The sequence below is a fragment of the Caretta caretta genome, chromosome 3 (genome assembly GCF_965140235.1).
Source record: "Caretta caretta isolate rCarCar2 chromosome 3, rCarCar1.hap1, whole genome shotgun sequence".
NCBI classification, from domain to species: Eukaryota; Metazoa; Chordata; order Testudines; family Cheloniidae; genus Caretta; species Caretta caretta.
Genome location: NC_134208.1, coordinates 104,523,828 through 104,547,947, shown reverse-complemented (window position 1 = coordinate 104,547,947; position 24,120 = coordinate 104,523,828). Strand labels below are relative to the sequence as shown.

At 44.1% G+C, this 24,120-nt stretch overlaps 1 protein-coding gene across 1 annotated transcript in view; it reads left to right on the top strand.

Moving 5' to 3' along the window:
* Window positions 1-1,296: 1,296 nt before the first annotated feature.
* LOC142071477 (uncharacterized) overlaps window positions 1,297-24,120 on the top strand; it is a 32,997-nt gene continuing 10,173 nt past the window's right edge. Inside the window, exons 1-2 of the mRNA XM_075126222.1 lie at window positions 1,297-1,934; window positions 2,525-2,669. Coding sequence (XP_074982323.1) covers window positions 1,352-1,934; window positions 2,525-2,669 — 728 coding nt within the window. The 5' untranslated portion in view covers window positions 1,297-1,351. The remainder of the gene's footprint in view (window positions 1,935-2,524; window positions 2,670-24,120) is intronic.

The following is a 24,120-nucleotide window of genomic DNA, read 5'->3' as shown; positions in this document are numbered from 1 at the left end:
GGTTATCTCCATCAATTCCCATAAGCAATCAAAAATTTCTTCTTCCTTTTCCTGTATTAACCCTGGTTAACTTTAGTTATTAATGCTGGAATTTAGTAACTGTAATGATTTAAAATGAGACCAGACAAAGCGCTTGACTATACTGTAAAACAGAATCCTGCCTTGACAAGAGAAGAAACAGAATTGCTCTATTAGATTTTTCTTAGCTCTAATTTCTACAGCACAGTATGATTTTATGCTTTAATCCTGTCTTCAGCTACACAGATGCTTAGCCCAACATATCTTGTAAAACTAAGTGCAGCCCTTGTATATGAAGGATCAAGTTCTCAGGGGTCCAGAGTCAGGAATCATCTGGATTCTGATAAAAGTAGCTCAAGGCCAAAATGCTCAGGCTGAAAGGATAATGTCTAACTTGCTGGGATATCCTTCATGCAAACAGCTTTCCCTTGGTGTTGGTAGGGTCCTGCTGTTGTGGGAAGCACATGCTAGTTCCTCTCCCATTACTCTCCATATCATCTGGACCCAGAACCAAATTAAGGAGGAGGGAGTTAGCAGTCTCCACCCCATCACCAACTACTCTGGTTCTGATTTATATAAATGTGGTGGGTGATGTAGGAGGCCCAAGTTCCCCTCTGTCAGGCCAGGATCGGGGTACTCTCTCCCTCCCTACCCTTCCCTCTTCTTTCTCTAGTCTCTCAACATCATCCTCTCCAGAAAAGTAACCCTAAAAGCCTGCTAATTGTCACCCTTCCTCCCTACCCCCTCCTCTATTAATTTTGACTGTAAGAACTGAAGTGCTTCTGGGCCTCATAGGGGTTGCATATTAATTTATTCACCCAGCTACTCAGAAGCGGTCTGTATTAAGAACCCAGTAACTTTTCAGGAAAACCAGTAAGCTATGGACAGACAAAGAAATCGAGCACAATGAACTGAGGACCCAGTGGCCTGAAGGCAGGCCACAGAGGAGAGGAACTTGAGAGAGGAACAAATGGATTGTGCCTGGTCTACACTAGGACTTTAGGTCAAATTTAGCAGCGTTAAATCGATGTAAACCTGCACCCGTCCACACGATGAAGCCCTTCATTTTGACTTAAAGGGCTCTTAAAATCGATTTCCTTACTCCCCTCTGACAAGTGGATTAGCGCTTAAATCGGCCTTGCCGGGTCGAATTTGGGGTACTGTGGACACAATTCGATGGTATTGGCCTCCGGGAGCTATCCCAGAGTGCTCCATTGTGACCGCTCTGGACAGCACTCTCAACTCAGATGCACTGGCCAGGTAGACAGGAAAAGTACCGCGAACTTTTGAATCTCATTTCCTGTTTGGCCAGCGTGGCAAGCTGCAGGTGACCATGCAGAGCTCATCAGCACAGGTGACCATGATGGAGTCCCAGAATCGCAAAAGAGCTCCAGCATGCACTGAACGGGAGGTACGGGATCTGATCGCTGTATGGGGAGAGGAATCCGTGCTATCAGAACTCCGTTCCAGTTTTCGAAATGCCAAAACCTTTGTCAAAATCTCCCAGGGCATGAAGGACAGAGGCCATAACAGGGACCCGAAGCAGTGCCACGTGAAACTTAAGGAGCTGAGGCAAGCCTACCAGAAAACCAGAGAGGCGAACGGCCGCTCCGGGTCAGAGCCCCAAACATGCCGCTTCTATGATGAGCTGCATGCCATTTTAGGGGGTTCAGCCACCACTACCCCAGCCGTGTTGTTTGACTCCTTCAATGGAGATGGAGGCAACACGGAAGCAGGTTTTGGGGACGAAGAAGAAGATGATGATGATGAGGTTGTAGATAGCTCACAGCAAGCAAGCGGAGAAACCGGTTTTTCCGACAGCCAGGAACTGTTTCTCACCCTGGACCTGGAGCCAGTACCCCCCGAACCCACCCAAGGCTGCCTCCTGGACCCGGCAGGTGGAGAAGGGACCTCCGGTGAGTGTACCTTTTAAAATACTATACATGGTTTAAAAGCAAGCATGTGAAAGGATTAATTTGCCCTGGCATTCGCGGCTCTCCTGGATGTACTCCCAAAGCCTTTGCAAAAGGTTTCTGGGGAGGGCAGCCTTATTGCATCCTCCATGGTAGGACACTTTACCACTCCAGGCCAGTAACACGTACTTGGGAATCATTGTACAACAAAGCATTGCAGTGTATGTTTGCTGGCGTTCAAACAACATCTGTTCTTTATCTCTCTGTGTTATCCTCAGGAGAGTGAGATGTCATTCATGGTCACCTGGTTGAAACAGGTTGCTTTTCTTCAGGGGACACTCAGAGGAGTCCGCTCCTGCTGGGCTGTTTGCCTGTGGCTGAACAGAAATGTTCCCCACTGTTAGCCACGGGGAGGGGAGAGGGTTGAGGGGGTAGCCACGCGGTGGGGGGAGGCAAAATGTGACCTTGTAACGAAAGCACATGTGCTATGTATGTAATGTTAACAGCAAGGTTTACTTGCTGAAAGAGTGTAGCCACTGTTTTATAAAATGTGTCTTTTTAAATACCGCTGTCCCTTTTTTTTTCTCCACCAGCTGCATGTGTTTCAATGATCACAGGATTTTCTCCTTCCCAGAGGCTAGTGAAGCTTAGAAAGAAAAAAAAACGCACTCGTGATGAAATGTTCTCTGAGCTCATGCTGTCCTTCCACACTGACAGAGCACAGACGAATGAGTGGAGGCAAATAATGTCAGAGTGCAGGAAAGCACAAAATGACTGGGAGGAGAGGTGGCGGGCTGAAGAGAGTAAGTGGTGGGGTGAAGAGAGTAAGTGGCAGGCTGAAGACAGGGCTGAAGCTCAAATGTGGTGGCAGCGTGATGAGAGGAGGCAGGATTCAATGCTGAGGCTGCTGGAGGATCAAACCAGTATGCTCCAGTGTATGGTTGAGCTGCAGCAAAGGCAGCTGGAGCACAGACTGCCACTGCTGCCCCTCTGTAACCAACCGCCCTCCTCCCCAAGTTCCATAGCCTCCACACCCAGACGCCCAAGAACGTGGTGGCCTCCGGCCAACCAGCCGCTCTACCACAGAGGATTGCCCAAAAAACAGAAGGCTGGCATTCAATAAGTTTTAAACTTTTAAAGTGCTGTGCGGCCTTGTCCTTCCCTCCTCCACCACCCCTCCTGGGCTACCTTGGTAGTCATCCCCCTATTTGTGTGATGAATGAATAAAGAATGCATGAATGTGAAGCAACAATGACTTTATTGCCTCTGCAAGTGGGGATTGAAGGGAGGAGGGGAGGGTGCTTAGCTTACAGGGAAGTAGACTGAACCAAGGGGTGGGGGGTTTCATCAAGGAGAAACAAACAGAACTTTCACACCGTAGCCTGGCCAGTCATGAAACTGGTTTTCAAAGCTTCTCTGATGCGTACTGCGCTCTCCTGTGCTCTTCTAACCACTCTGGTGTCTGGCTGCGCGTAACCAGCAGCCAGGCGATTTGCCTCAACCTCCCACCCTGCCATAAACGTCTCCCCCTTACTCTCACAGATATTGTGGAGCACACAGCAAGCAGTAATAACAGTGGCAATATTGGTTTCGCTGAGGTCTAAGCGAGTCAGTAAACTGCGCCAGTGCGCCTTTAAATGTCCAAATGCACATTCTACCACCATTCTGCACTTGCTCAGCCTCTAGTTGAACAGCTCCTGACTACTGTCCAGGCTGCCTGTGTACGGCTTCATGAGCCATGGCATTAAGGGGTAGGCTGGGTCCCCAAGGATACATATAGGCATTTCAACATCCCCAACAGTTATTTTCTGGTCTGGGAATAAAGTCCCTTTCTGCAGCTTTTGAAACGGACCAGAGTTCTTGAAGATGCGAGCGTCATGCACCTTTCCCGGCCATCCCACGTTGATGTTGCTGAAACGTCCCTTGTGATCCACCAGAGCTTGCAGCACTATTGAAAAGTACCCCTTGTTTATGTACTCGCCGGCTTGGTGCTCCGGTGCCAAGATAGGGATATGGGTTCCGTCTATGGCCCCACAACAGTTAGGGAATCCCATTGCAGCAAAGCCATCCACTATGACCTGCACATTTCCCAGGGTCACTACCCTTGATATCAGCAGATCTTTGATTGCGTGGGCTACTTGCATCACAGCAGCCCCCACAGTAGATTTGCCCACTCCAAATTGATTCCCAACTGACCGGTAGCTGTCTGGCGTTGCAAGCTTCCACAGGGCTATCGCCACTCGCTTCTCAACTGTGAGGGCTGCTCTCATCTTGGTATTCATGCGCTTCAGGGCAGGGGAAAGCAAATCACAAAGTTCCATGAAAGTGCCCTTACGCATGCAAAAGTTTCGCAGCCACTGGGAATCATCCCAGACCTGCAACACTATGCGGTCCCACCAGTCTGTGCTTGTTTCCTGAGCCCAGAATTGGCGTTCCACAGCATGAACCTGCCCCATTAGCACCATGATGCATGCATTGGCAGGGTCCATGCTTTCAGAGAAATCTGCGTCCATGTCGTGATCACTCACGTGACCATGCTGACGTCGCCTCCTCACCCGGTATCACTCTGCCAGATTCTGGTGCTGCATATACTGCTGGATAATGCGTGTGGTGTTAAATGTGCTCCTAATTGCCAAAGTGAGCTGAGCAGCCTCCATGCTTGCCTTTGTATGGCGTCCGCACAGAAAAAAGGCGCAAAACGATTGTCTGCCGTTGCTCTGACAAAGGGAGGGGCGACTGACGACGTGGCTTACAGGGTTGGCTTACAGGGAATTAAAATCAACAAAGGGGGTGGTTTCACATCAATGAGTATTTCAGGAAGGACTTCACGGAGGGTTCCAATAAGAAATGGTGCACCTAAGTAATTGTTCTTATTGGAACAAGCAGGTTGGTCTGGCCTCTGATTGATACATGGCTAGATTTACCTCGCTGCACCTTCTCTGTGAGTGACTGCAGTGTGACCTAGAGGAATGAGTCCCCTAGATGAGGGAAGGGGGAAGCAAATGAGTACAAAACAAATCTGGTCTATTTCTTGTTTTGATCTACTCCATCTATCTTTTACATCTTTGGCGGGCAGCAGACGGTGCAGAAGGACTGCAAGCCATCCACATCTCATGGCTGCTCAGCAGAAGGTGGTACAATAGGACTGCTAGCCATCCTCATCTCTTGCCTGCCCGGCAGAAGATGGTACAATAGGACTGCTAGCAATCCGTATCGCCTGCCTGCTCACCATAAGATGGTTCAATAGGACTGACTGCAGGACTAAAGCGAATGACCTGGTCAAGTCACTTCTAATGTAATCCCTGCACCCATGTCTGCCCAGGCGCTCCTGGCCGACGTGGCCAGGAGCACCTCGGACATGACGATGATGGCTACCAGTCCTATTGTACTGTCTGCTGCCACAAGGCAATGGGTTGCTGCTGCTGTGTAGCAATGCAGTACCACGTCTGCCAGCACCCAGGAGACATACGGTGACGGTTACCTGAGCGGGCTCCATGCTTGCCGTGGTATGGCATCTGCACAGGTAACTCAAGAAAAAAGGCGCGAAACGATTGTCTGCTGCTGCTTTCACGGAGGGAAGGAGGGAGGGAATGGGGGCCTGATGATATGTACCCAGAACCACCCGCGACAATGTTTTAGCCCCATCAGTATTGGGATCTCAACCCAGAATTCCAATGGGCAGCGGAGACTACGGGAACTGTGGGATAGCTACCCACAGTGCAACACTCCGGAAGTCGATGCTTGCCTCGGTACTGTGGAACACATGCCGGGTCTTGAAAGCAAGGACAGGAATTTGAATTTGATGTGGAATGTGGATGGAAGCCCGTGAAAAGATATAAAATGAGACTAGACATAAAAAGAAGTGGGCAAGATAGCATAGTTTTGCAGCATCCCTGTAGATAGTTTAGGGGCAAGCAAAGTTGAGTGCTAGGGAAGCCAGAGTTATTGAGTAATAATATTCTGAGGACATAATAAAACTTTTGACTAATTGTGATTCATTTTAAAATACCATTTTCTTTATAATCCAGTGACACTTTACACTGTGTTCACTGCCTGTTGTCTATTGTCTCCAGAGTTTAACTAGATCTATGGAAAATCCTGGTCAAACTCTGGCTTCTTTATTCTTTTATTGAAGTTACACTATGCTGCCTGACAATTTTATTGATGCTAAACACCCAAGAGCTCTTTTGGAAATTTTTCTGGCACTCAAACCTGGAAGCTCCTGCTTGCTTTGAGGACAGATCATAAGCACCAGCTGGAAGAAGAACACACAATGAAGGGAAGACTATAAGATATAGGAATGAAGGGAAGACATGAAGTAAAATATTTGAGAAAGGAACTGAAGCTCATCATGTTTGCAGCAGCAATTTATCATGGCTGGAGAAGAGCAAACTCATGTGGAAAAGTTGTACAGAATTTTCCACATTCAATTTTACATTTGATTTCATGTCACACCCTACGCTTGAAACTGCTGCCCTCTTTTCATCCTGTACACGCCTTTGAATCCCACATGGTTCCTGAACCTTGCTGATCTTCAGTTCCACATCCTGAGTTTGACTTATTATCTAGTGTATCACTCTGGCCTTTCTGAATTGGGTGGCCAAACACCCCAAACTTTATCTTCACTGTATTTGCAGACTACCATGACACATTTTACAAAACTTCACAAACAATTGTTAAAAGGATAGGATGAAAAACCAACTTAAATGTCACTTTGCAACGGAAATGGCAAGAGGCTACACATGTGATGCTGCTGGGCTACTTTTTGTAAAAGAGAGAAAAAACAAACAACTAACACAACATACAAATTAGCAATGCACATGGAATAGCAGAGATGACTACAAAACTGGTTTATACACTATAAACACTGGGCTTATGAATAAAGTCCCACTCGTGAAATGTCCAGAGGTGAAAGGTTTATATAGAGTTCTGTTGCCAAACGTGGAATCTTGGTAAACTCTGACCCAACACTGGGTTAAATGAATGCCTGATCCTGGGGGCTGGACTGGGAGCCGGACACAGAAATGAAGTGAAACATCAGAAATCTACACAGCTGTCACCTTCATCCTATTCAACAAGCTGTGAGGTTTCAATTCTCTTTGCCCTTGAATTCTCCACTAGCGTAAGAGGTGGATCTTTTTTTTTTTAAGGGTGGAGAAGGGATACATATATGTTGGATTATTTAAAAAATTCACTGGGTGACCATCTGATTGACTGACACTTTCGTACTCGAGCAAACTTGAAAGAAGAGAAGAGTGCTATTAAATATATATTTTGTCTGGTCACTTTCTGTGTTCCCTATGGTATTATTTCAGAACTGTGTGTTCAAATAAGCACTCTTCCATCTCACAGCTTGTTTTCCTGTTTATTCTACAGTGAAATCATACTTGGCGAGTGTGATATCATTATTTGTTGTCATGGTAATGATTCACGTCAGGGTCAACTTCATCTGTATGGACAAAATCCAGCTAGTGTTACTCATTGGGGTCCCTCTGGAAGCAAAGGGTGTTTGCCTATGAGCAAGGTGGCCATGCAGGGTTAAGTCGGAAGAAAAGTTTTATTTAATGGTAGATAATTGGTTGAACACGAGTAGCTTTAATATTTAACTAATAAGGCACAGAGCAATTTTAAAAAGTGAAAAGCCATTCTGATTGGTGGGGGAGAGGGAAAAGCTATTAATGGCATTCGCAGATGGTACTAAACAGAGAGGTGTTGTGAACATCATCAAAACAGAGACATAATATGAAGCAGTGGTTCTCAATCTAGGGCTGCCGCTTGTTCAGGGAAAGCCCCTGGTGGGCCGGGCTGGTTTGTTTACCTGCCGCGTCTGCAGGTTTGGCCAATCGCGGCTCCCACTGGCTGCAGTTCACCGCTCCAGGCCAGTGGGGCCTGCAGGAAGGGCAGCCAGCACATCCGTCGGCCAGCGCCACTTTCCGCAGCCCCCATTGGCCTGGAGCAGCGAACCGCAGCCAGTGGGAGTCGTGATTGGCTGAACCTGCGGACACGGCAGGTAAACAAACCGGCCCAGCCCGCCAGGGGCTTTCCCTGAACAAGCGGCAGCCCTAGTTTGAGAACCACTGATTTAAAGGAACACAGAGCGATTAGAAATACAGGAGTGAAATACAGTGAGCTCATCATTTGTGGGAGGAGTAGGAGGAGGGAAAACAACTTGATGCACAGATAGGAAGGGAGAAGCCTGCAAGGCAATAATGCCAAGAGATTTTAAGAGTGAAAGTGAAGAGCAAATTAGAAATGCAGTATGGCAGTGAAAAAAGCCAATGTGATTTTGGGCTTCTATGCTGTTCTCAGTCATGAAGTGGATTATCTAGATTAGCACCTAGATAACCTGAAGATGTGCACATTATAAATGTGTTGGCTAGATTTTTTGTGATCTGACCACACATAAAATATTGGGGTCAAATTCTTGATTTACTTAATCCTAAGTAAGTAGCCCAATTTTCAGAGGTGCTGAGCACTCACAGCTTCTATTAATTTCAGTGAGATTTGCAGATGCTCAACACCTCTGAAAAATTCAAATAGTCCAGTTAAGATCCAGATTTAGCAATTTACTTAAATACATCTAACTTTAGAGTGATCCCACTGATTGATTGGATTACTCATGTGTTTAGAGTTAGGAATGTGTGATCCCACTGACTTTAGCTTGAGTTCAGTTCTGGGCACTTCAATACCAGAACAACATAGATCAGTGGTTTCCAAACTTGTTCCGTCGCTTGTGCAAGGAAAGCCCCTGCCGTGCCGTGCCAGTTTGTTTACCTGCCGCATCCGCAGGTTCGGCTGATCGTGGCTCCCAGTGGCTGCGGTTCGCTGCTCCAGGCCAAGGGGAGCTGCTGGAAGCGGTGGCCAGTACGTCCCTTGGCCCACAGCGCTTCCAGGAGCTCCCTTTGGCCTGGAGCGGCAAACCGCGGCCACTGGGAGCCACGATCAGCCAAACCTGCGGACGCGGCAGGTAAACAAACCGGCCTGGCCTGGCAGGGGCTTTCCCTGCACAAGCAGCGGAACAAGTTTGGGAACAACTGGTTTAGATAAATGGAAGAGGAGTTAAAGAATAACAAAAAATATGAATGAGCTACAGGGATTACATTGTGAGGAAAGATTGCAGTTAGTTCTTTTAATGGGCAAAGGTAGGCTCTCAGTTACTCTAGTGCAAATCCAGAATAATTCAACAATTAGCTTTGGGATGCAAGAGAGAGAGAAAAGCATCTTATTGTATTTTGGGGTGCAATCCAGACCAGTAAAGGGTTGTGTGTCTGCCTGCCCTACAATCATAGGTGCCTTAAATGCTCTGTTGCTGTGGCTCACAGCCCAGCCAACAGACAAGCATGCAGTCTGCTGAGTGTCTGTGCTGTGGAGCCCTGGTTCAGCAGTCTGACCCCAGCAGACTGCCCGTTACTATCTTTGCTTAAGCAGGTGTCTCACCTATGATCAATTTCCAGAGATTTCAATCCACTTGGTTGAAGCAGGAGCAGCGGAATGTCCCTAAAAGTGGGGGGCCACCGGCGCCTGAACCATGGCCGCACCCCTGGTGATGCTCCTTCCCTTGAGGCCCCACCTCCGCACTGCCTCTTCCCCCCCAAGACCCTCCCCCCTGCTTGCTCCTCTTTGCCCCCATCCCCAGCTGCTTGCCCTTACGGCTGGTAAAAAGTAATGGGGCCATAGGCCCCTGCCCCTGTTCCAGTCCCCCAGGGTTAAAGGACCCTTCTTTCTGCAATCTGAAGAGCCCAGGCTCTTTAGACTCCCCAAGTGATGGATAACTTAGGTGGTTCTCTGCCCCTCCTTTGTAGCCCAGTAAGTCTTTGAAAAGCAGATCTTTCTAAGTTCATGGACCTTGCTCCAAGAGTCAGGCATGCTTCCTGGGGGGACCATCTCCATCCCCTGTGGTGATCGTTAAGTGGTTGCCTTTTCCCCACTTGCTGTCAGGATGGCTTTGTTTACCTTGCAATTCTCTCTGCCTGACAATGAGGCTAGTCAGACAAACAAATACTTGTCCTTGGTGCTTTGGTGGTTCTGACTCCCTAACTATTTGTGAGCTTTAATGCTTCTGTTTACCACATTTGTAAATTGCCATCCCACTGTCACTGGTCAATTCTGTTTCATTTGTATTCAAGACCTGGACAACCTATTTTCTACTTTGTTCAAATACAGACTTTATGGATGTTCTCTGCTATTACGTTTTAATGCCACATGTAGCATTGATACATAGATTTCATTATGATATTAGTCACCACTATATCATTAGTTTTCCAGTGATCTATTACATGATACCTTTTAGAAACACATCATGATACCAACATGTTGGGTTACACTAGTCAGGCCAGCTGAAACTCACTGCTAGATACCAAGGAGTTTCTTGCCTCTGACATCAGGATGCTGGGTGCTTGGGAACACAGATTACTGTCCAAAATTATTGAATGTTTTGGTTTTAGTAGCAAACTTCTCCTCTTTCAACTTTCCTCCAGTAAGAACATCCTACGATAGTCACCCAGTCAATTTCCAAACACAACAACATATGTGTACATCCCTCCTCCACCCTTTGAAAAAAAAATTATCCAGCTTTTACATAAAGGGGAAGAACTCAGATGCCAAAGAGAATGGAAATCTCACAGCACATACAACAGGATGAAAGAGACAGCTGTGCAGAATCTGATGTTTTCCTTCATTTCTGTATCCCTTCCAATCAGCTCCACACTTCAAGTTAAATTCTGGCACAACAGCAGATTAACAAGATTCCACATGAAGTCAATGGAGTTACTGTGGATTTATGCTGCTGTGACCTTCCTAGAATTTATGAAGAGCTTCCTAGAATTTAGGAAAGGCAAGGAGCACAATGTACCATGAAGCCCATTGTGGACAGTGCTTTGCAGGTCTAACTTACTTAACGTATTATGGGAATAGGTGCCCTACAAAAATTGAAGAAATAATAGAATTTGACACAGTATAAATTATTTGGCGAAGTACCAATTCTTCGGCAGTATAACTGTATACAAGCAGTTGAAGGTTAAACACCAGAAGGGAGAGGAATTGTTTAGACATATGGAAGAATTACAATTAAATTTTAAGATGTGGTAAATGTAGTTGAATATCATGAGAAATTTCTTTGTGGTAAGACCTGTTTTATTTTGGAATAGTCTCCACACCAGTGTTGTATGATATCACTTGAGACATTCAGAAGACAATTGGACAAAGCATTAGATAAGAGACTATCCTTTATTAGCAGGGGAGATGGATTGGAAGACCTAACAAACCAATGATCATTCAAGGCATGTGACTTCACAAACAGAACATTGTATTTGCCACATTTATTCACAAAAATGTCTCAACACTTTTAACTTGTGTTACACGCATGGGTGACTGACTGAGGGGAATTGGGCTAAAGCTCTCAAAACTAATATTTTTCTCTACATCCCCTCCTTAAAATGATTTGCTACTGACACATTTCCCCCAAAATGAAGATGGTGATAACTCACCAGTGTTACTGTCCCTAGCAATCTCAGACAGAATGCAGAGCAGAGATATATCAGCCTGAAGTTAGCTTAATGGGTTTTAATTTCAGTTAATTCTCAGTTTACTTATGTCACACTAACTTTTAGCCAGTTACTAAGTTCTCCTGTATTTTTTCCATCCACTGAAGGAGGCCTTATGGTGAAATGTGATCTCCAGCCTTATTTTCTGTTCCTAACTTCTTTTAAAAAATTACTTTTTAAAATTTAAGTAATTCCATCTATTTTGGTTTACCTCAGTAAGAAGATCCATAATTACTACTATGTTAACTCATAATATTAGGAGATTTAAGGAAAGTCTCTAACACTTATTCCAATTGTGCTGTCTGTTTAAGAAAATTCATGGGCAGAATATTAAAAAACTGTTTTATTTATCTGTTAATGTCTCTTGCCTTTCCAGCTGTAACCCACAGTTTATCCTGAAACTATACTACCTCAAAAGGATCTTTTGAATTATTTTTTCTCCCCAACAAATGTAATGTCTTGTTGATCTATTCCAAAAATCAACATATTGAAATATATTGCAATCTTAGAGGTTGAGAGCTACTATTGCTTTGTCTCCATCAAAATAAACTGTGAGACTATGTAACAATGACTGTATCAACAGTATTTTTCCTCTGTCCCATAGAAAGTGAGCACTGTGACACACTGCCAGTTTATGCCCATTAACCCCCATGCACAGGCAAGCACTGTTGTATGGCTATTGATCTCAAAGGCCCAAAGAATTAAAGATGTTTATAAACTTTTTCACCAGTGATAGGTAAATTTAGGATTATTTTTAAACAGAGCCCTTGGAGTTACTCAATTACTTGGCAAACACTCCAAAGCATTCATTATTGCAAGAAAAAAAGTGTCAACGGCTTATGACTCTAAGTAATATTAGGCTCCCTGCCTCCAGCCCCTCCAGTTGTGCTAGGTTCAAACACACTAGTGATCCCAGGTCTGATTCTGATCTCAGGCCAATGTAAATCCAAAGTTTGGCTACTGACGAACTTCTAAAGGATTTTTTCTGAACCATAATTTTGTGCTTATCACCCACAATTTAAAGATTTACCATACACCTGGCAATTTTACCTAGTAAAATTGAAGACTGGTACTTAGAGCTGGAGTGTAGAAACTCAGCTTGGGCATCTATGTGTGATTTCCCAAAATTGCTGTATCAGTTCAGTTCAAAAATCCCAATTCTTGCACTTCCCCCAGGTGATGTTTTGCTCTACACTATGGTATGACAGGTTTCAGAGTGGTAGCTGTGTTAATCTGTATCAGCAAAAACAACAAGGAGTCTTTGTGGCACCTTAGAGACTAACACATTTATTTGGGCATAAGCTTTCATGGGCTAGAACCCACTTCATCAGATGCATGGAGTGGAAAATACAGGAGCAGGTATAAATGAAAAGATGTGAGTTGCTTTACCAAGTGTGAGGTCAGTCTAATGAGACCATTCAATTGACAGCAGGATACCAAGGGAGGATACCAAAAGCCAGTAGGAGAACACTTCCATCTCCCTGGTCACTCAATAACAGACCTACAAGTGGCAATTCTTCCACAACAAAAATTCAAAAACAGACTCCAACATGAAACTGCAGAACTGGAATTAATTTGCAAACTGGACACCATCAAATTAGGCCTGAATAAAGACTGGGAGTGGTTGGGTCATTACAAAACCTAAACCTAATTTCCTCAATACTAATTTCCCCCTACTATTATGCACTCCTTCTTGTCAACTGTCTGAAATGGGCCACTCTCATTACCACTTCAAAAGTTATTTTTCTTCCCTTGGTATCCTGCTGTCAATTGAATTGTCTCGTTAGACTGACCTCACACTTGGTAAGGCAACTCACATCTTTTCATGTATTTATACCTGCTCCTGTATTTTCCATTCCATGCATCTGATGAAGTGGGTTCTAGCCCACAAAAGCTTATGCCCAAATAAATGTGTTAGTCTTTAAGGTACCACAAAGATTCCTCGTTGTTTTTATGGTATGACAAGCTCTGTCAGATCCCAACCCTCACACAAAGTTAATGAGACTACCGGTCTGAATAAGGATCACTAACGGGACTGAGTCATGACTCTGGACATATTGGCCCATGTTCAATTTTGGTCAAAGCTCCCCTCCATTGCGGGCATCCCTTTTACTATGGGAAGGGTGGGCAGAACCCTTCCTCCACAACAGTATCCACTGCTCTCTAGTCTAGCTCAGCTTGCCATTCCCTCAAGTTCCTTGCTTGCTGCCTGCTCATTTATCTGAGGGGTGTGATTGATCACTGAGTCACATTGCATTGAGTTTGCTCCCTAAATAGATGACTGAAGCTTTTAAAATGAGGAATGATGAATGGAAGTCCAGAAGCTTCATGGAGTAGGGCTGGAGATAGAGAGGGACTGTACAGAAGCAATCCCAACTCCTGGATTTTTCCATTTAAATCTGGCTTGGAGGTGTGACATCCTATACCTTGGGGAGCGCATCCTGGAACCTTCATATTCCTCATTTTTGATATAATCATGATCTTACATATAAAGCGTGCCTTGTAAGGTATCAGGGGAAAGGTTATGATCTACTGAAAGTCATTTCTCTATCCATATATATATTTCATTAATGCATACGAAGTTATGAGAATTGTGTTGTATGGCTGTCACTAAAACATTCTGTAAGTTGGGGATATTAGCTCCCCAGAGGCAACAGCAATGAAAGTAACCAACACCCAGGTGGGGTGTTAAACCACCCATCAGCAACCATTGTCCAGTAAGGAAGCTACAATTCAATGACTCACCTGCATGAGGCCACACCAGGGGAATTGCTCAACCTTGCCTGGAGACTCAGCAATGCCCCCCATACATGCCTGGACTTGTGCTCCCCAAGCACATTGGACTGAGGTTATAAAACAGAACACAGTGGCCATATGCTGGGCCTTTCTTCTTCATCCACCTATGCTGCAAGCAACAGGGACATTCTGAAGACTCCAACTGAGGGGACTGGCCCAGATTTCAATGGTGAAATCTGTGTACTATGAACTGCAATATCCAGTGGAGTAAGAAAAACTGCTTAATCTAGATATTGCCCAGTCTAATAGGGTTGAGAGTTTAGACTGCGTGCTTATATTTTATTTTATTTTGATAACTAACTCTGATTTTTTGCCTAGCACTTAATATCTATCTTTTGTAGTCAATAAACTTCTTTTACTGTTTATCTTTACCAGTGAGTTTGCCTGAAGTGTTTGGTAAGTGCTCAGGTTTTGCAAAGGCTGGTGTATATCCACTTTCAGTATATGAAGTGGTGAACCAATTAATAAATCTGCATTGCTCGTCTTGAGCAGTGCAAGATGGTATATTCCTGAAGTACAGTGCTGGGAGCTGGGGGGATTTGGCTGGTGCCTTTCTCTGCGTGATTCATGAGTGGCTCTGGGAGCATTCATGCAATCTAACTGGGTGTGGGGCTCCACATGTGGTTATGCTGAATGATCACAGCGCCTGGAGGGGTTTGCTGCTGGTCACTACCAAGACGTTGTGAGACACAGCCCAGGCTACAGAGAGTTCAGGGGGCACAGCGGTCCCACGGTCCCAGCCTGCACTCTGAGGAGATCCTGTCACAGGAGGTATTACAGCTCAAATCTCTGGGTCCCCTCTGTCTCTACTACTGAGGAGATAGGGGACACAGCCAGGACAACATGGCTCTTGATTGAGTCACACTGCCAAGAAGAAGGGGCACTAGCAGACCACATCTGTCCCTGTGCAAAGGTTCCTGTCTCTGCACAGAAAGAGAGGTAATACCCCCCCCACACACACACAACAACCAGCATGGGTAGGAGGGACACCACCACAGCCCCTCAAAGCCCTGCTGACCTTTCCCCTCTCCCTATTCAGCTTCCTCCATTTTTCCCCCCTTGCAGGGGATGTTGGTCTGGGCTGCTGATAGGAAATCCCTTTCAGTTTGATTTCACTTTAGGGGTAGGCAATGCCTTGCTACTTTGTCTTGTGTTAATATAAAAGACAGGTTTTCACTTTGGCTTATGGGTTTATAGCTCTACTGGTAAGCTTTTAAAATGTGTAAGAGATGGAAGCTTTTCTGGCTCTGATAACAAATGCTCTTTAGTTGTGTTAATCCTATATGCCCAGGAGCATGCCACAAAACAGCTGAGCACTCATCAGGAGCCTTTGCTGGGATTTTAAAGAAATAATCACAAGTAAAAACTTCCTTTTCCTCAAGGTTTTTATTTTGTGATAAAAAGGTCAAGCAAGCCTGTAAAGCCATAGGTCCACAGAGTCTCAGGCTACCTTTTAGAGAAGGTCAAATCCTACAAATCATTGCTCAGTCAAGACTCCCAAATTTTTAGCAGAGTAAGGATTTGGGGTTTTACTCAATTATTCTCAGGATCATTATGGTGTGCACCATACAGTGAGACCATAAAACCCCTTGTCAGTTTTAGGTATCATGTAACTATGTCTGGCTTAATACCAAAAGTGATTAGTGAATATTTTCATGATTAGACCCTGTGGGTGAAATTCTGACCCCACTGAAGGCAATGGGGGTTTCGCCATTCACTTCACTGCAGCCAGATTTCACCCAGGAAATTCTTTTTGCAGTTATTTGTCGACAGGGGGGGCTCTAAAATTTTGCCGCCCCAAGAAGTTGCCGACGAATTGCCGCCGCGCCAAGAGCGGCAGAGCTGCAGCTGAATTGCCGCTGCAGGACACGGACTTTATTCATGAACGTGTTTGGGAATCCCAATTATTCCAAAACATTATGCCACAAATGCATTATTTATTGGAGGTGGGGAGAGGAGATTATTTGCTATTCATCATTCCTCATTTTAAAAGCTTCAGTCATCTACTCATGGAACAAAAACAATACATGTGACTTAGTGATCAATCACGCACCTCAAATAAATTTAGAGGCAGCAAGCAATCCAGGGGCTGACACTTGCATAAACTTATTTTGTGAACACTTCTAAGTAACAAATACATGAAAAAAATCAGGATTGGTTTACAATGACCGGCAAACAGGAAAAGAGCTAACTTTGCTAGTTAGTCTGTTTGCAGTGAATAATTTAGCCATCTCTCCCTCAATGCCAGGATGTCTCAATTCAATGTTGGACACAACCTGAATCCAGTTATATTTACGCCTCCATTCCCTACCCTCTCTATTATTTTGCATTTTACTTTTATAAAAAAATTAAAACATTTAACCATACTACAATATAAATAAAAATATTTACAACAAACCAACAGTAGAATAATATTGGAGTAATTGTCTTCTATGACACCCTTACTTGACATTATGCAAAGCAAGAAAGTGCATTTTCAGTTTGATTTTTTCACCAATATATGATGCGAGCAATTCCTGTGTTGTCCAGTTCTTATTCTGGTGAGGTCCCCTCATGATAGCAAGTGGAATCAGAGGGAAGTGCCAAAATTCTCAGTCATGTTGTCTCCTGCTGGGATTTCCACATGGAATGAGTGCTCTAGTCATAGGAAACAAATTTAACAAATTCAAATTCAGATTAAATAGTCAGACCTCTCCCAAATTTTCAGAAAGAAACTATATTGTTTCTGACCAAACTTCATCTAGAGGGAAAAGAGTGTGTGGAAAAAGAGAGCTCTTGCCATGTGCGACAAAGAAAAATGCCTAACAGAAATATACTGGTCAAAACATAATACCTTATATTAATTTTCAGATATATCTATTGTAAGGAGAGAGAGAGCTAAAATTCTGCAAGCTACATTTCCAAACATGGTAGTGTAAAGACCTGATACTAACCTATTAACCTCTCTCTCTCTCTCTAGTGATACCTTTCCTTATCACAGACTCACAGAAATGTAGGGCTAGAAGGGACCTCAAGATGTCAAGTTCAGCTCTTTGGGCTGTGGCAGAACCTAATAAATGTCGACCATCCCTCACGGGTGTTTATCCAATCTGTTCTTAAAAAACTTCCAATGATGGGGATTCCACAACCATCTTGGAAGCCTTTATATCTAATATCTAATCTACATCTCCTTTACTGCCGATTTGGCCCACTATTTCGTGGCCTGCCTTCAGTGGACATGGAGAACAATTGATCACCATCATCTTTATAACAGCTCTTAACATATCTGAAGACTTATCAGACCCCCCACCTCAGTCTTCTAGTCTCAAAACTAAACATGCCCAGTCTTTTTAACCTTTCCTCCTAGGTCAGGTTTTCTAAACCTTTTTGTTGCTCTCCCCTGGACTTTCTCCAAATTGTCCACAGCTTTCCTCAAATGTGGTACCCAGTACTGCAGCTGAGATCTCCCCAGAACCAAGTAGAGTGGGAGAATTACCTCCCATGTTTTACATATGCCACCCCTGTTAATATACCCCAGAATATTAGCCTTTTTCACAGCTGCATTATACTGTTGACTCATTCAGTTTATAAGCCCCAGATTCTTTTCAGCAGTACTACCACCTATCTCCCATTTTATCTCCCATTTTGTGGTGATGCATTTGATTTTTCTGTCCTAAGTGAAGTACGTGGCACTTGTCTTTACTGAATTTCATCTTGTTGAATTCAGACCAATACTCCAATTTGTCAAGGTCATTTTGAATTCTTATCCTGTCCTCCAAAGTGCTTGCAAACTCACGCTAAAAATAGCAATGGGGATGTTGCAGCACTGGCAGCAGGGGTCAAGTGTATTTGTACTTAGACAACTAGCCCGTCGCCACGTCCACACTGCTGTCTTTAGTGTGCTAGCTCACATCTGTCTACCTCGGCTGGGAGGCATGCTTCTAGCTTTTGTTGTAGACATACCCTCAGAGACCTAACTAAGCATGTCTCAAGCCAGCAGTGGCTCCTGTTGTCTCTACAGTTTAAGGTGACAGAGTCCCGTAACTAAAATGATTTGTTCAGACATTCTTTGTTTTCACAAATGTCTAAAACTGTATTTTTTTGTACCCAAATATGGGCGCTCTCTCATTTTAAAACAGGTGTTGTGAGGTTCAGATTATAGGTTTTGCAAAAACAAACTCTTACAAAACTTAAAACTATTAGAAAATGTTTCCATGAATTTTTGTTTGCTTTCTTAAATTCCAAATTGGCTACCATATATATTTTTTACATAAATGTAATAAAATGGAACAAAAGCACAACACAAACACAGTAGGAAAATATACATTTTCCTCTAAGATAGGTTTGTTCAGTTGCTGCCATCATTTAAAAACTTCTGTCTCCATCTAGAAAACATTTTTTAAACTTTTGAAATGATTTTCCTTTTTTCTTTTCAGATAAAAAAAGGATATTGTTCAGCTTTGGCTGGGCTTTTTCAGTAAGAAAGTAGAATATAGCAAATCCTTTTTCTACAAAGTGTGCGAACTTACTGTCTTCAATAAGATTCACAAACTGGCTGAAATTTTTCAGAACACAAACAAAGTGCAACAAACACACCTTGGGCCTTACTGTTAACACCCGATAATACACTCTTGGGATACCTCTTGAGGAGAGAGGGACAACACAGACTGCAAGCTTTGGAACATTTGATGACTCAGTGGATTTTTTTATGCTTGTTTTTTAGCACTATACTTTTTAGAGTACATATCATTTATGGACCCCAGCTCACGCTAAAGGATTTCTACTGCATATATAACTTTGCTCACCTCTTAGGAAGCCAATTTTCCTTGCCTTGTTTTAATTTAATGCTGGCCAATTGCCTCTTACTAGTTGAGTATGCTGGATGTTTTCCCCCTCCCACTAGTAACACAGCAACCATATGTGTATTGGAGTGCGTGGATTTAAGCAAGTTGGTCTTCTGTCTCTTTTTTAAACTCTTGGAGCATTAGAAAAATGGTTAAGGATCTGTACAAGGTAGTTCAGTTCATTATTATTAGAAAGGCTAAACTTAGTACCTTAAAAAGGGACTGAACCAAAAACAGTCTTATGACCACAAAAAGTATTCTGGTGCCAGGACTATTGAAAAAATGAAGAAGTAGTAGTGGGTTGTGGGGAGGGAGAGGACAGCCTGCCTGGTTTTATGCACTAACTAATTTATATTAGCTCATACTATATGGAGTGCTAAACATTTTCCAGTTCATTCAACAGTGATCAGATGAAGAAATCTTAGAAGATAGAATAAACAGGCCAGGTTAGGATGGTTTGGAAAGTCACTGCAGATCTGTAAACACCTTCATTTTATTCCCTCACCCCCTGTCACCAAAAGCCCATCATAATCACTGCCCTTGCTGGTCATAGCAACAAAGCAAGCCTGTTTATGTACAGCCCCAGCCATGCTTTCCTCAGAATCTTCCTTTGAGATCTGTTAAGAAAGGTTCATGAGGAGGGCACTGATGTTATATACCAGTAATATGCCAGCTGTCAAAGAGAAAGATCTACAATCACTGTATGGCCTACACGCAATGAATACTTCACTTGCTTTGGAAATGTAGCCACCTGCCGGATTAAAGCCAGACATCAGTTAATGGTGCCAGCAAGTCTGCCCAACAGCTATAGGACAGAAGGACTGGAAGAGAAGAATAATTTATCCAGCTGAAACTATGTGGAAAATTTTCGTTAAGGAAATGCTTAATACCCAAAGTGTATTTCAGTCTGCTAGGACTGTTCACATCAAATTCAAAATTAATCATCTGCCCTGGGTATTATGGATATTCTCAAACATGGAGATCTGCTAGGTGCTTCAGGATGCTGCTCATGGACATAGTTATGTTTGGATGATCCTCTAAGTAAAAGTTAACCTTTGAAATATGTCAGCTGAGAAAGTGTCCCTTTATAACGTGCTCACACAAAATGCTCGCTTACCTGGCCAACTGCACTGCTCTGGTTGCTCTGAATATACCCCCTCAGGTGTCAGACCTTATACCTTTGCCTCTCCTGTGATGGAATCACTTGATTCTCACACTCCTAGGCTGGGCCCTGTGCTACAATACCCTGAATATCAGCTGTGCTTACCCAGCAATTCTGAATGGATTCAGCACCTGCAGTTCTTCCTTTCAGGGGTCTATGACCAGTGGTGAATAAAGTGATGAGAAACCCTTCATAAAACCAAGTATTATTTAATTTTAACAGAAACAAAGCCTACACACATCTGTCTTACCTAATGCCTATGCTACATCAGATGATGGTAAGCCAAACCTAACTTCTTCAGAGACTTGGCATGTCCTGAGCAACAGTCTGCTCACCATGAAAAGCTCCCCAACAACTACTTCCTCTTTGGAAATAAGGAATCTTTTTATCTCGCTTTTTATCTCTGTTCTTGTCAGTTCCTAGGCTTTGACCCTGTTTGTCAAAACCAGTTCAGTAGACTCAGCTGGAGGTCGAGCCAGACTTCTCAGTGCCAATCATAGAATCACAGAACTGGAAGGAACCTCGAGAGGTCATCTGGTCCAGTCCCCTGCATTCATGGCAGGATCGAGTATTATTTAGACTATCCCTGACAGGTATTTGTCCAACCTGCTCTTAAAAATCTCCAATGATGGAGATTCCACAACCTCCCTAAGCTATTTATTCCAGTGTTTAACCACTCTGACAGTGAGGAAGTTTTTTTTAATGTCCAACCTAAACTGCCCTTGCTGCAATTTAAGCCCATTGCTTCTTGTCCTATCTTCAGAGGTTAAGATTAACAATTTTCTCCCTCCTCCTTATAACAACCTTTTATGTACTTGAAAACTGTTATCATGTCCCCTCTATATCTTATCTTCTCCAGACTAAACAAACCCAATTTTTCCAATCTTCTCTCACAGGTCATGTTTCCTAGACCATTGATCATTTTTCTTGCTCTTCTCTGGACTTTCTCCAATTTGTCCACATCTTTCCTGACATGTGGTGCCCAGAACTGGACACAATACTCCAGCTGAAGCCTAATCAGCACAGAGTAGAGCAGAAGAATTACTTCTTGTGTCTTACTTGCAACATTTCCGTTAATACATCCCAGCATGATGTTTGCAACACTGTTGCAATGCTGTTGACTCATATTTAGCTTGTGATCCATTATGACCCCCAATCCTTTTCTGCAGTAGTCCTCCTAGGCAGTCATTTCTCATTTTGTATGTGTGCAACTGATTGTTCCTTCCTAAGTGGAGTTCTTTGCATTTGTCCTTATTGAATTTCATCATATTTCATAGGTGCTGACCCTGTGGATGCTCCAGGGCTGGAGCACCCACATGGAAAAATCTAGTGGGTGCTCTGCACCCACTGACAGCCAAGGTCCCCTCACCCCCACGCTCCACTTCCTCCTCCTCCTCCGCTGTGTCCCCGCTCCTCGGCCTACCTCCCAGTGCTTTCTGCCCAGCCACTGCCTAACAGCTGTTTGGCAGCACTAGGACACTGTGGGAGTGGGGGAGGAGTGCGAACGTGGTGCACTCAGGGGAGGAGGCGGGGAAGAGGCAGGGCTGGGGTGGGGATTTGGAGAAGGAGTTGGAATAGGGGCAGGGAGGGGGTGGAGTTGGGATGGGGACTTTGGAGCAGAGGTGGGAATGGGGGTGGGACAATGGCAGGACCTCATGGAAGGGGTGGAGTGGGTCGAAACTGGGGGTTGAGAGGGTGTCAAGCACCCATGGGAAAGAGGGGAAGTCAGTACCTATGTCCTATTTACTTCAGATCATTTCTCCAGTTTGTCCAGATCATTCTGAATTTTAATCCTATCCTCTAAAGCACTTGTAACCCCTCCCAGCTTGGTATTGTCTGTAAACTCTGTAAGTGTACTCTCTATACCATTATCTAAATCCTTGATGAAGATATTGAATAGAACCAGACCCAGAACTGATCCCTGCATCTTTGCCCATCCTGTAACAACCCAGAAGTGTGTGCTGAGGAGTGGCTTATCTTGAGCTATTCTTCCCTCCTATTTGTTTTCTTTACAGCCTGCTATTAAACCAAGCCAATACATTCATACAGTAAACATTCCAATAACCAGGTCAACGTACAGTATTTTTAAATTATTACAGAGTAGCCAGAACAGGCCATCCTTCCCTTTGGATGGCTTCCCCTCCCTATGCTTGCTGCCCCCTTCAGTTCCTCTTTGCTCATTATCCCAGTCTCCCATTTAACGTGTCTTTAGGTGACAGCACCACCCACAGATGGAGGCATTGTGTTGGGTGCCTTGCCACCAGTGTCACCCTCCCTGCCCACCTTCAGAGCAGCTGCAGGAGTGCATTGAGAGGGCAGGGATTTTTTTCAGTCTCTCTCGATCCACTGATGCTCCTCTACTCACTGAAGGTCTCTGCAGCTTCATCTCTTCCCTGCTTCATCCTCCTTCTCCTGGCTCTCCAACCAAGAGCAGCAGGGGAAACCTTGGCCAGGTGCTCACTCACAGCTTCTCCATTCTGGACAAGCGGCATCAGCTGGTAGCTACCACAGCACAAGAGTTCATTCCTCTAGCCAAAAAGTGAACACTGGGTGCTTGTTCCCGCTACCAAAGGAAGCAACAGGCAACTTAGTCCAGCTTGTCCTTTTCTGGTTACGTAGACAGTGCTGCCTTGTGGGAAAACTGGAAAAGGAAGAGAGTGCTGGGAAAATGTGGTTATGTGACAATGTAGGAGGCAAGAGGCCTGGCATCCTGGTCACATGGACACAGTTAATCAGCCCTTTCAACTCAGCAAAACAATCATGCTAACCCTCTGTTACAACCTGACAATCATACACTAAGCCCGATTTGCCAGAAATATTGTAACATAGTGAACATGCATAGGAACCATGTGTGAAGACAGCCGTGTTGCAATATGGCTACACACACAGTAATAGGTCATCTGAGTGGGACGGTAAGGGCCAGCCCTTCTTAGATTATGAGAATGAGATCACACAGGAAGGTGCAGGACATTTGAATGACTTGGTAAAGGCTGTGTAAAGAGAGGGCTTTAAAAGGAACCAAGTATCTCTTCCCCAATTCCTAGACCTTTTGGCTATCACATTACAATAGTGCACTGTATGTGTAAGAGGGGAATTTGAAATGGCATTTAAATGGCTGTGCGTCACAAATTATCACAATCACCTCTCAGAAAGGAGCATCTGCAGCCAAAAAAAACTCCTGATTGTGGGCTGGGTTGATTGCTAGTGGCAAGTTAGCCCCACCTGTCCCTACGATTGAGTGAAAACACAATGCCGTTTGAGAGTATGCAATGTGTGTACATGAGAAAAGTCAGCTGATCTAGACAATGGTAGTATGTGAATCCTGTTGCAATTAAAGTATGCCTCCTCCACTCACTGTTAAAGCATTTAGATTCAGTAGAACAGAGGAGGCATATGCCACGGAATCCTGCTGCACTCAGAATGCTTTAGTCTATAAATTCTTCAGGGCAGACATCATGTCTTCTCTCTATTTATGAAGTGTCTAGCACAATGGGACCCCAATCCCAATTGTAGCATTTGAACACGACCATAATATAAATCTTTACTACTAACAATAAGAGCAACACAAACATTTAAATACAGGGCTTTGGAGTGGAGCCCGGAGCTGGAGTGCGGAGCAGCTCAAGAGCAGTGGAGCTGCAGGTTTTTGCCTGGAGCCGGAGCGGAGCCAGAGCACAGCTCCAAAGCCCTGTTTAAATACACAGAACACTGGACAAGATCCACATTTTAATCTCATTTATTTTTACAGAAGAGTATGTACATTATATGGAACAGTTTCGGATTTCGCAATCACTATTACAGTAGTTGTCACTTTACGGCATCTTTCTCCTTAAGGCTGTTTCTAAATGGAGCTTAGGCCCTGATAC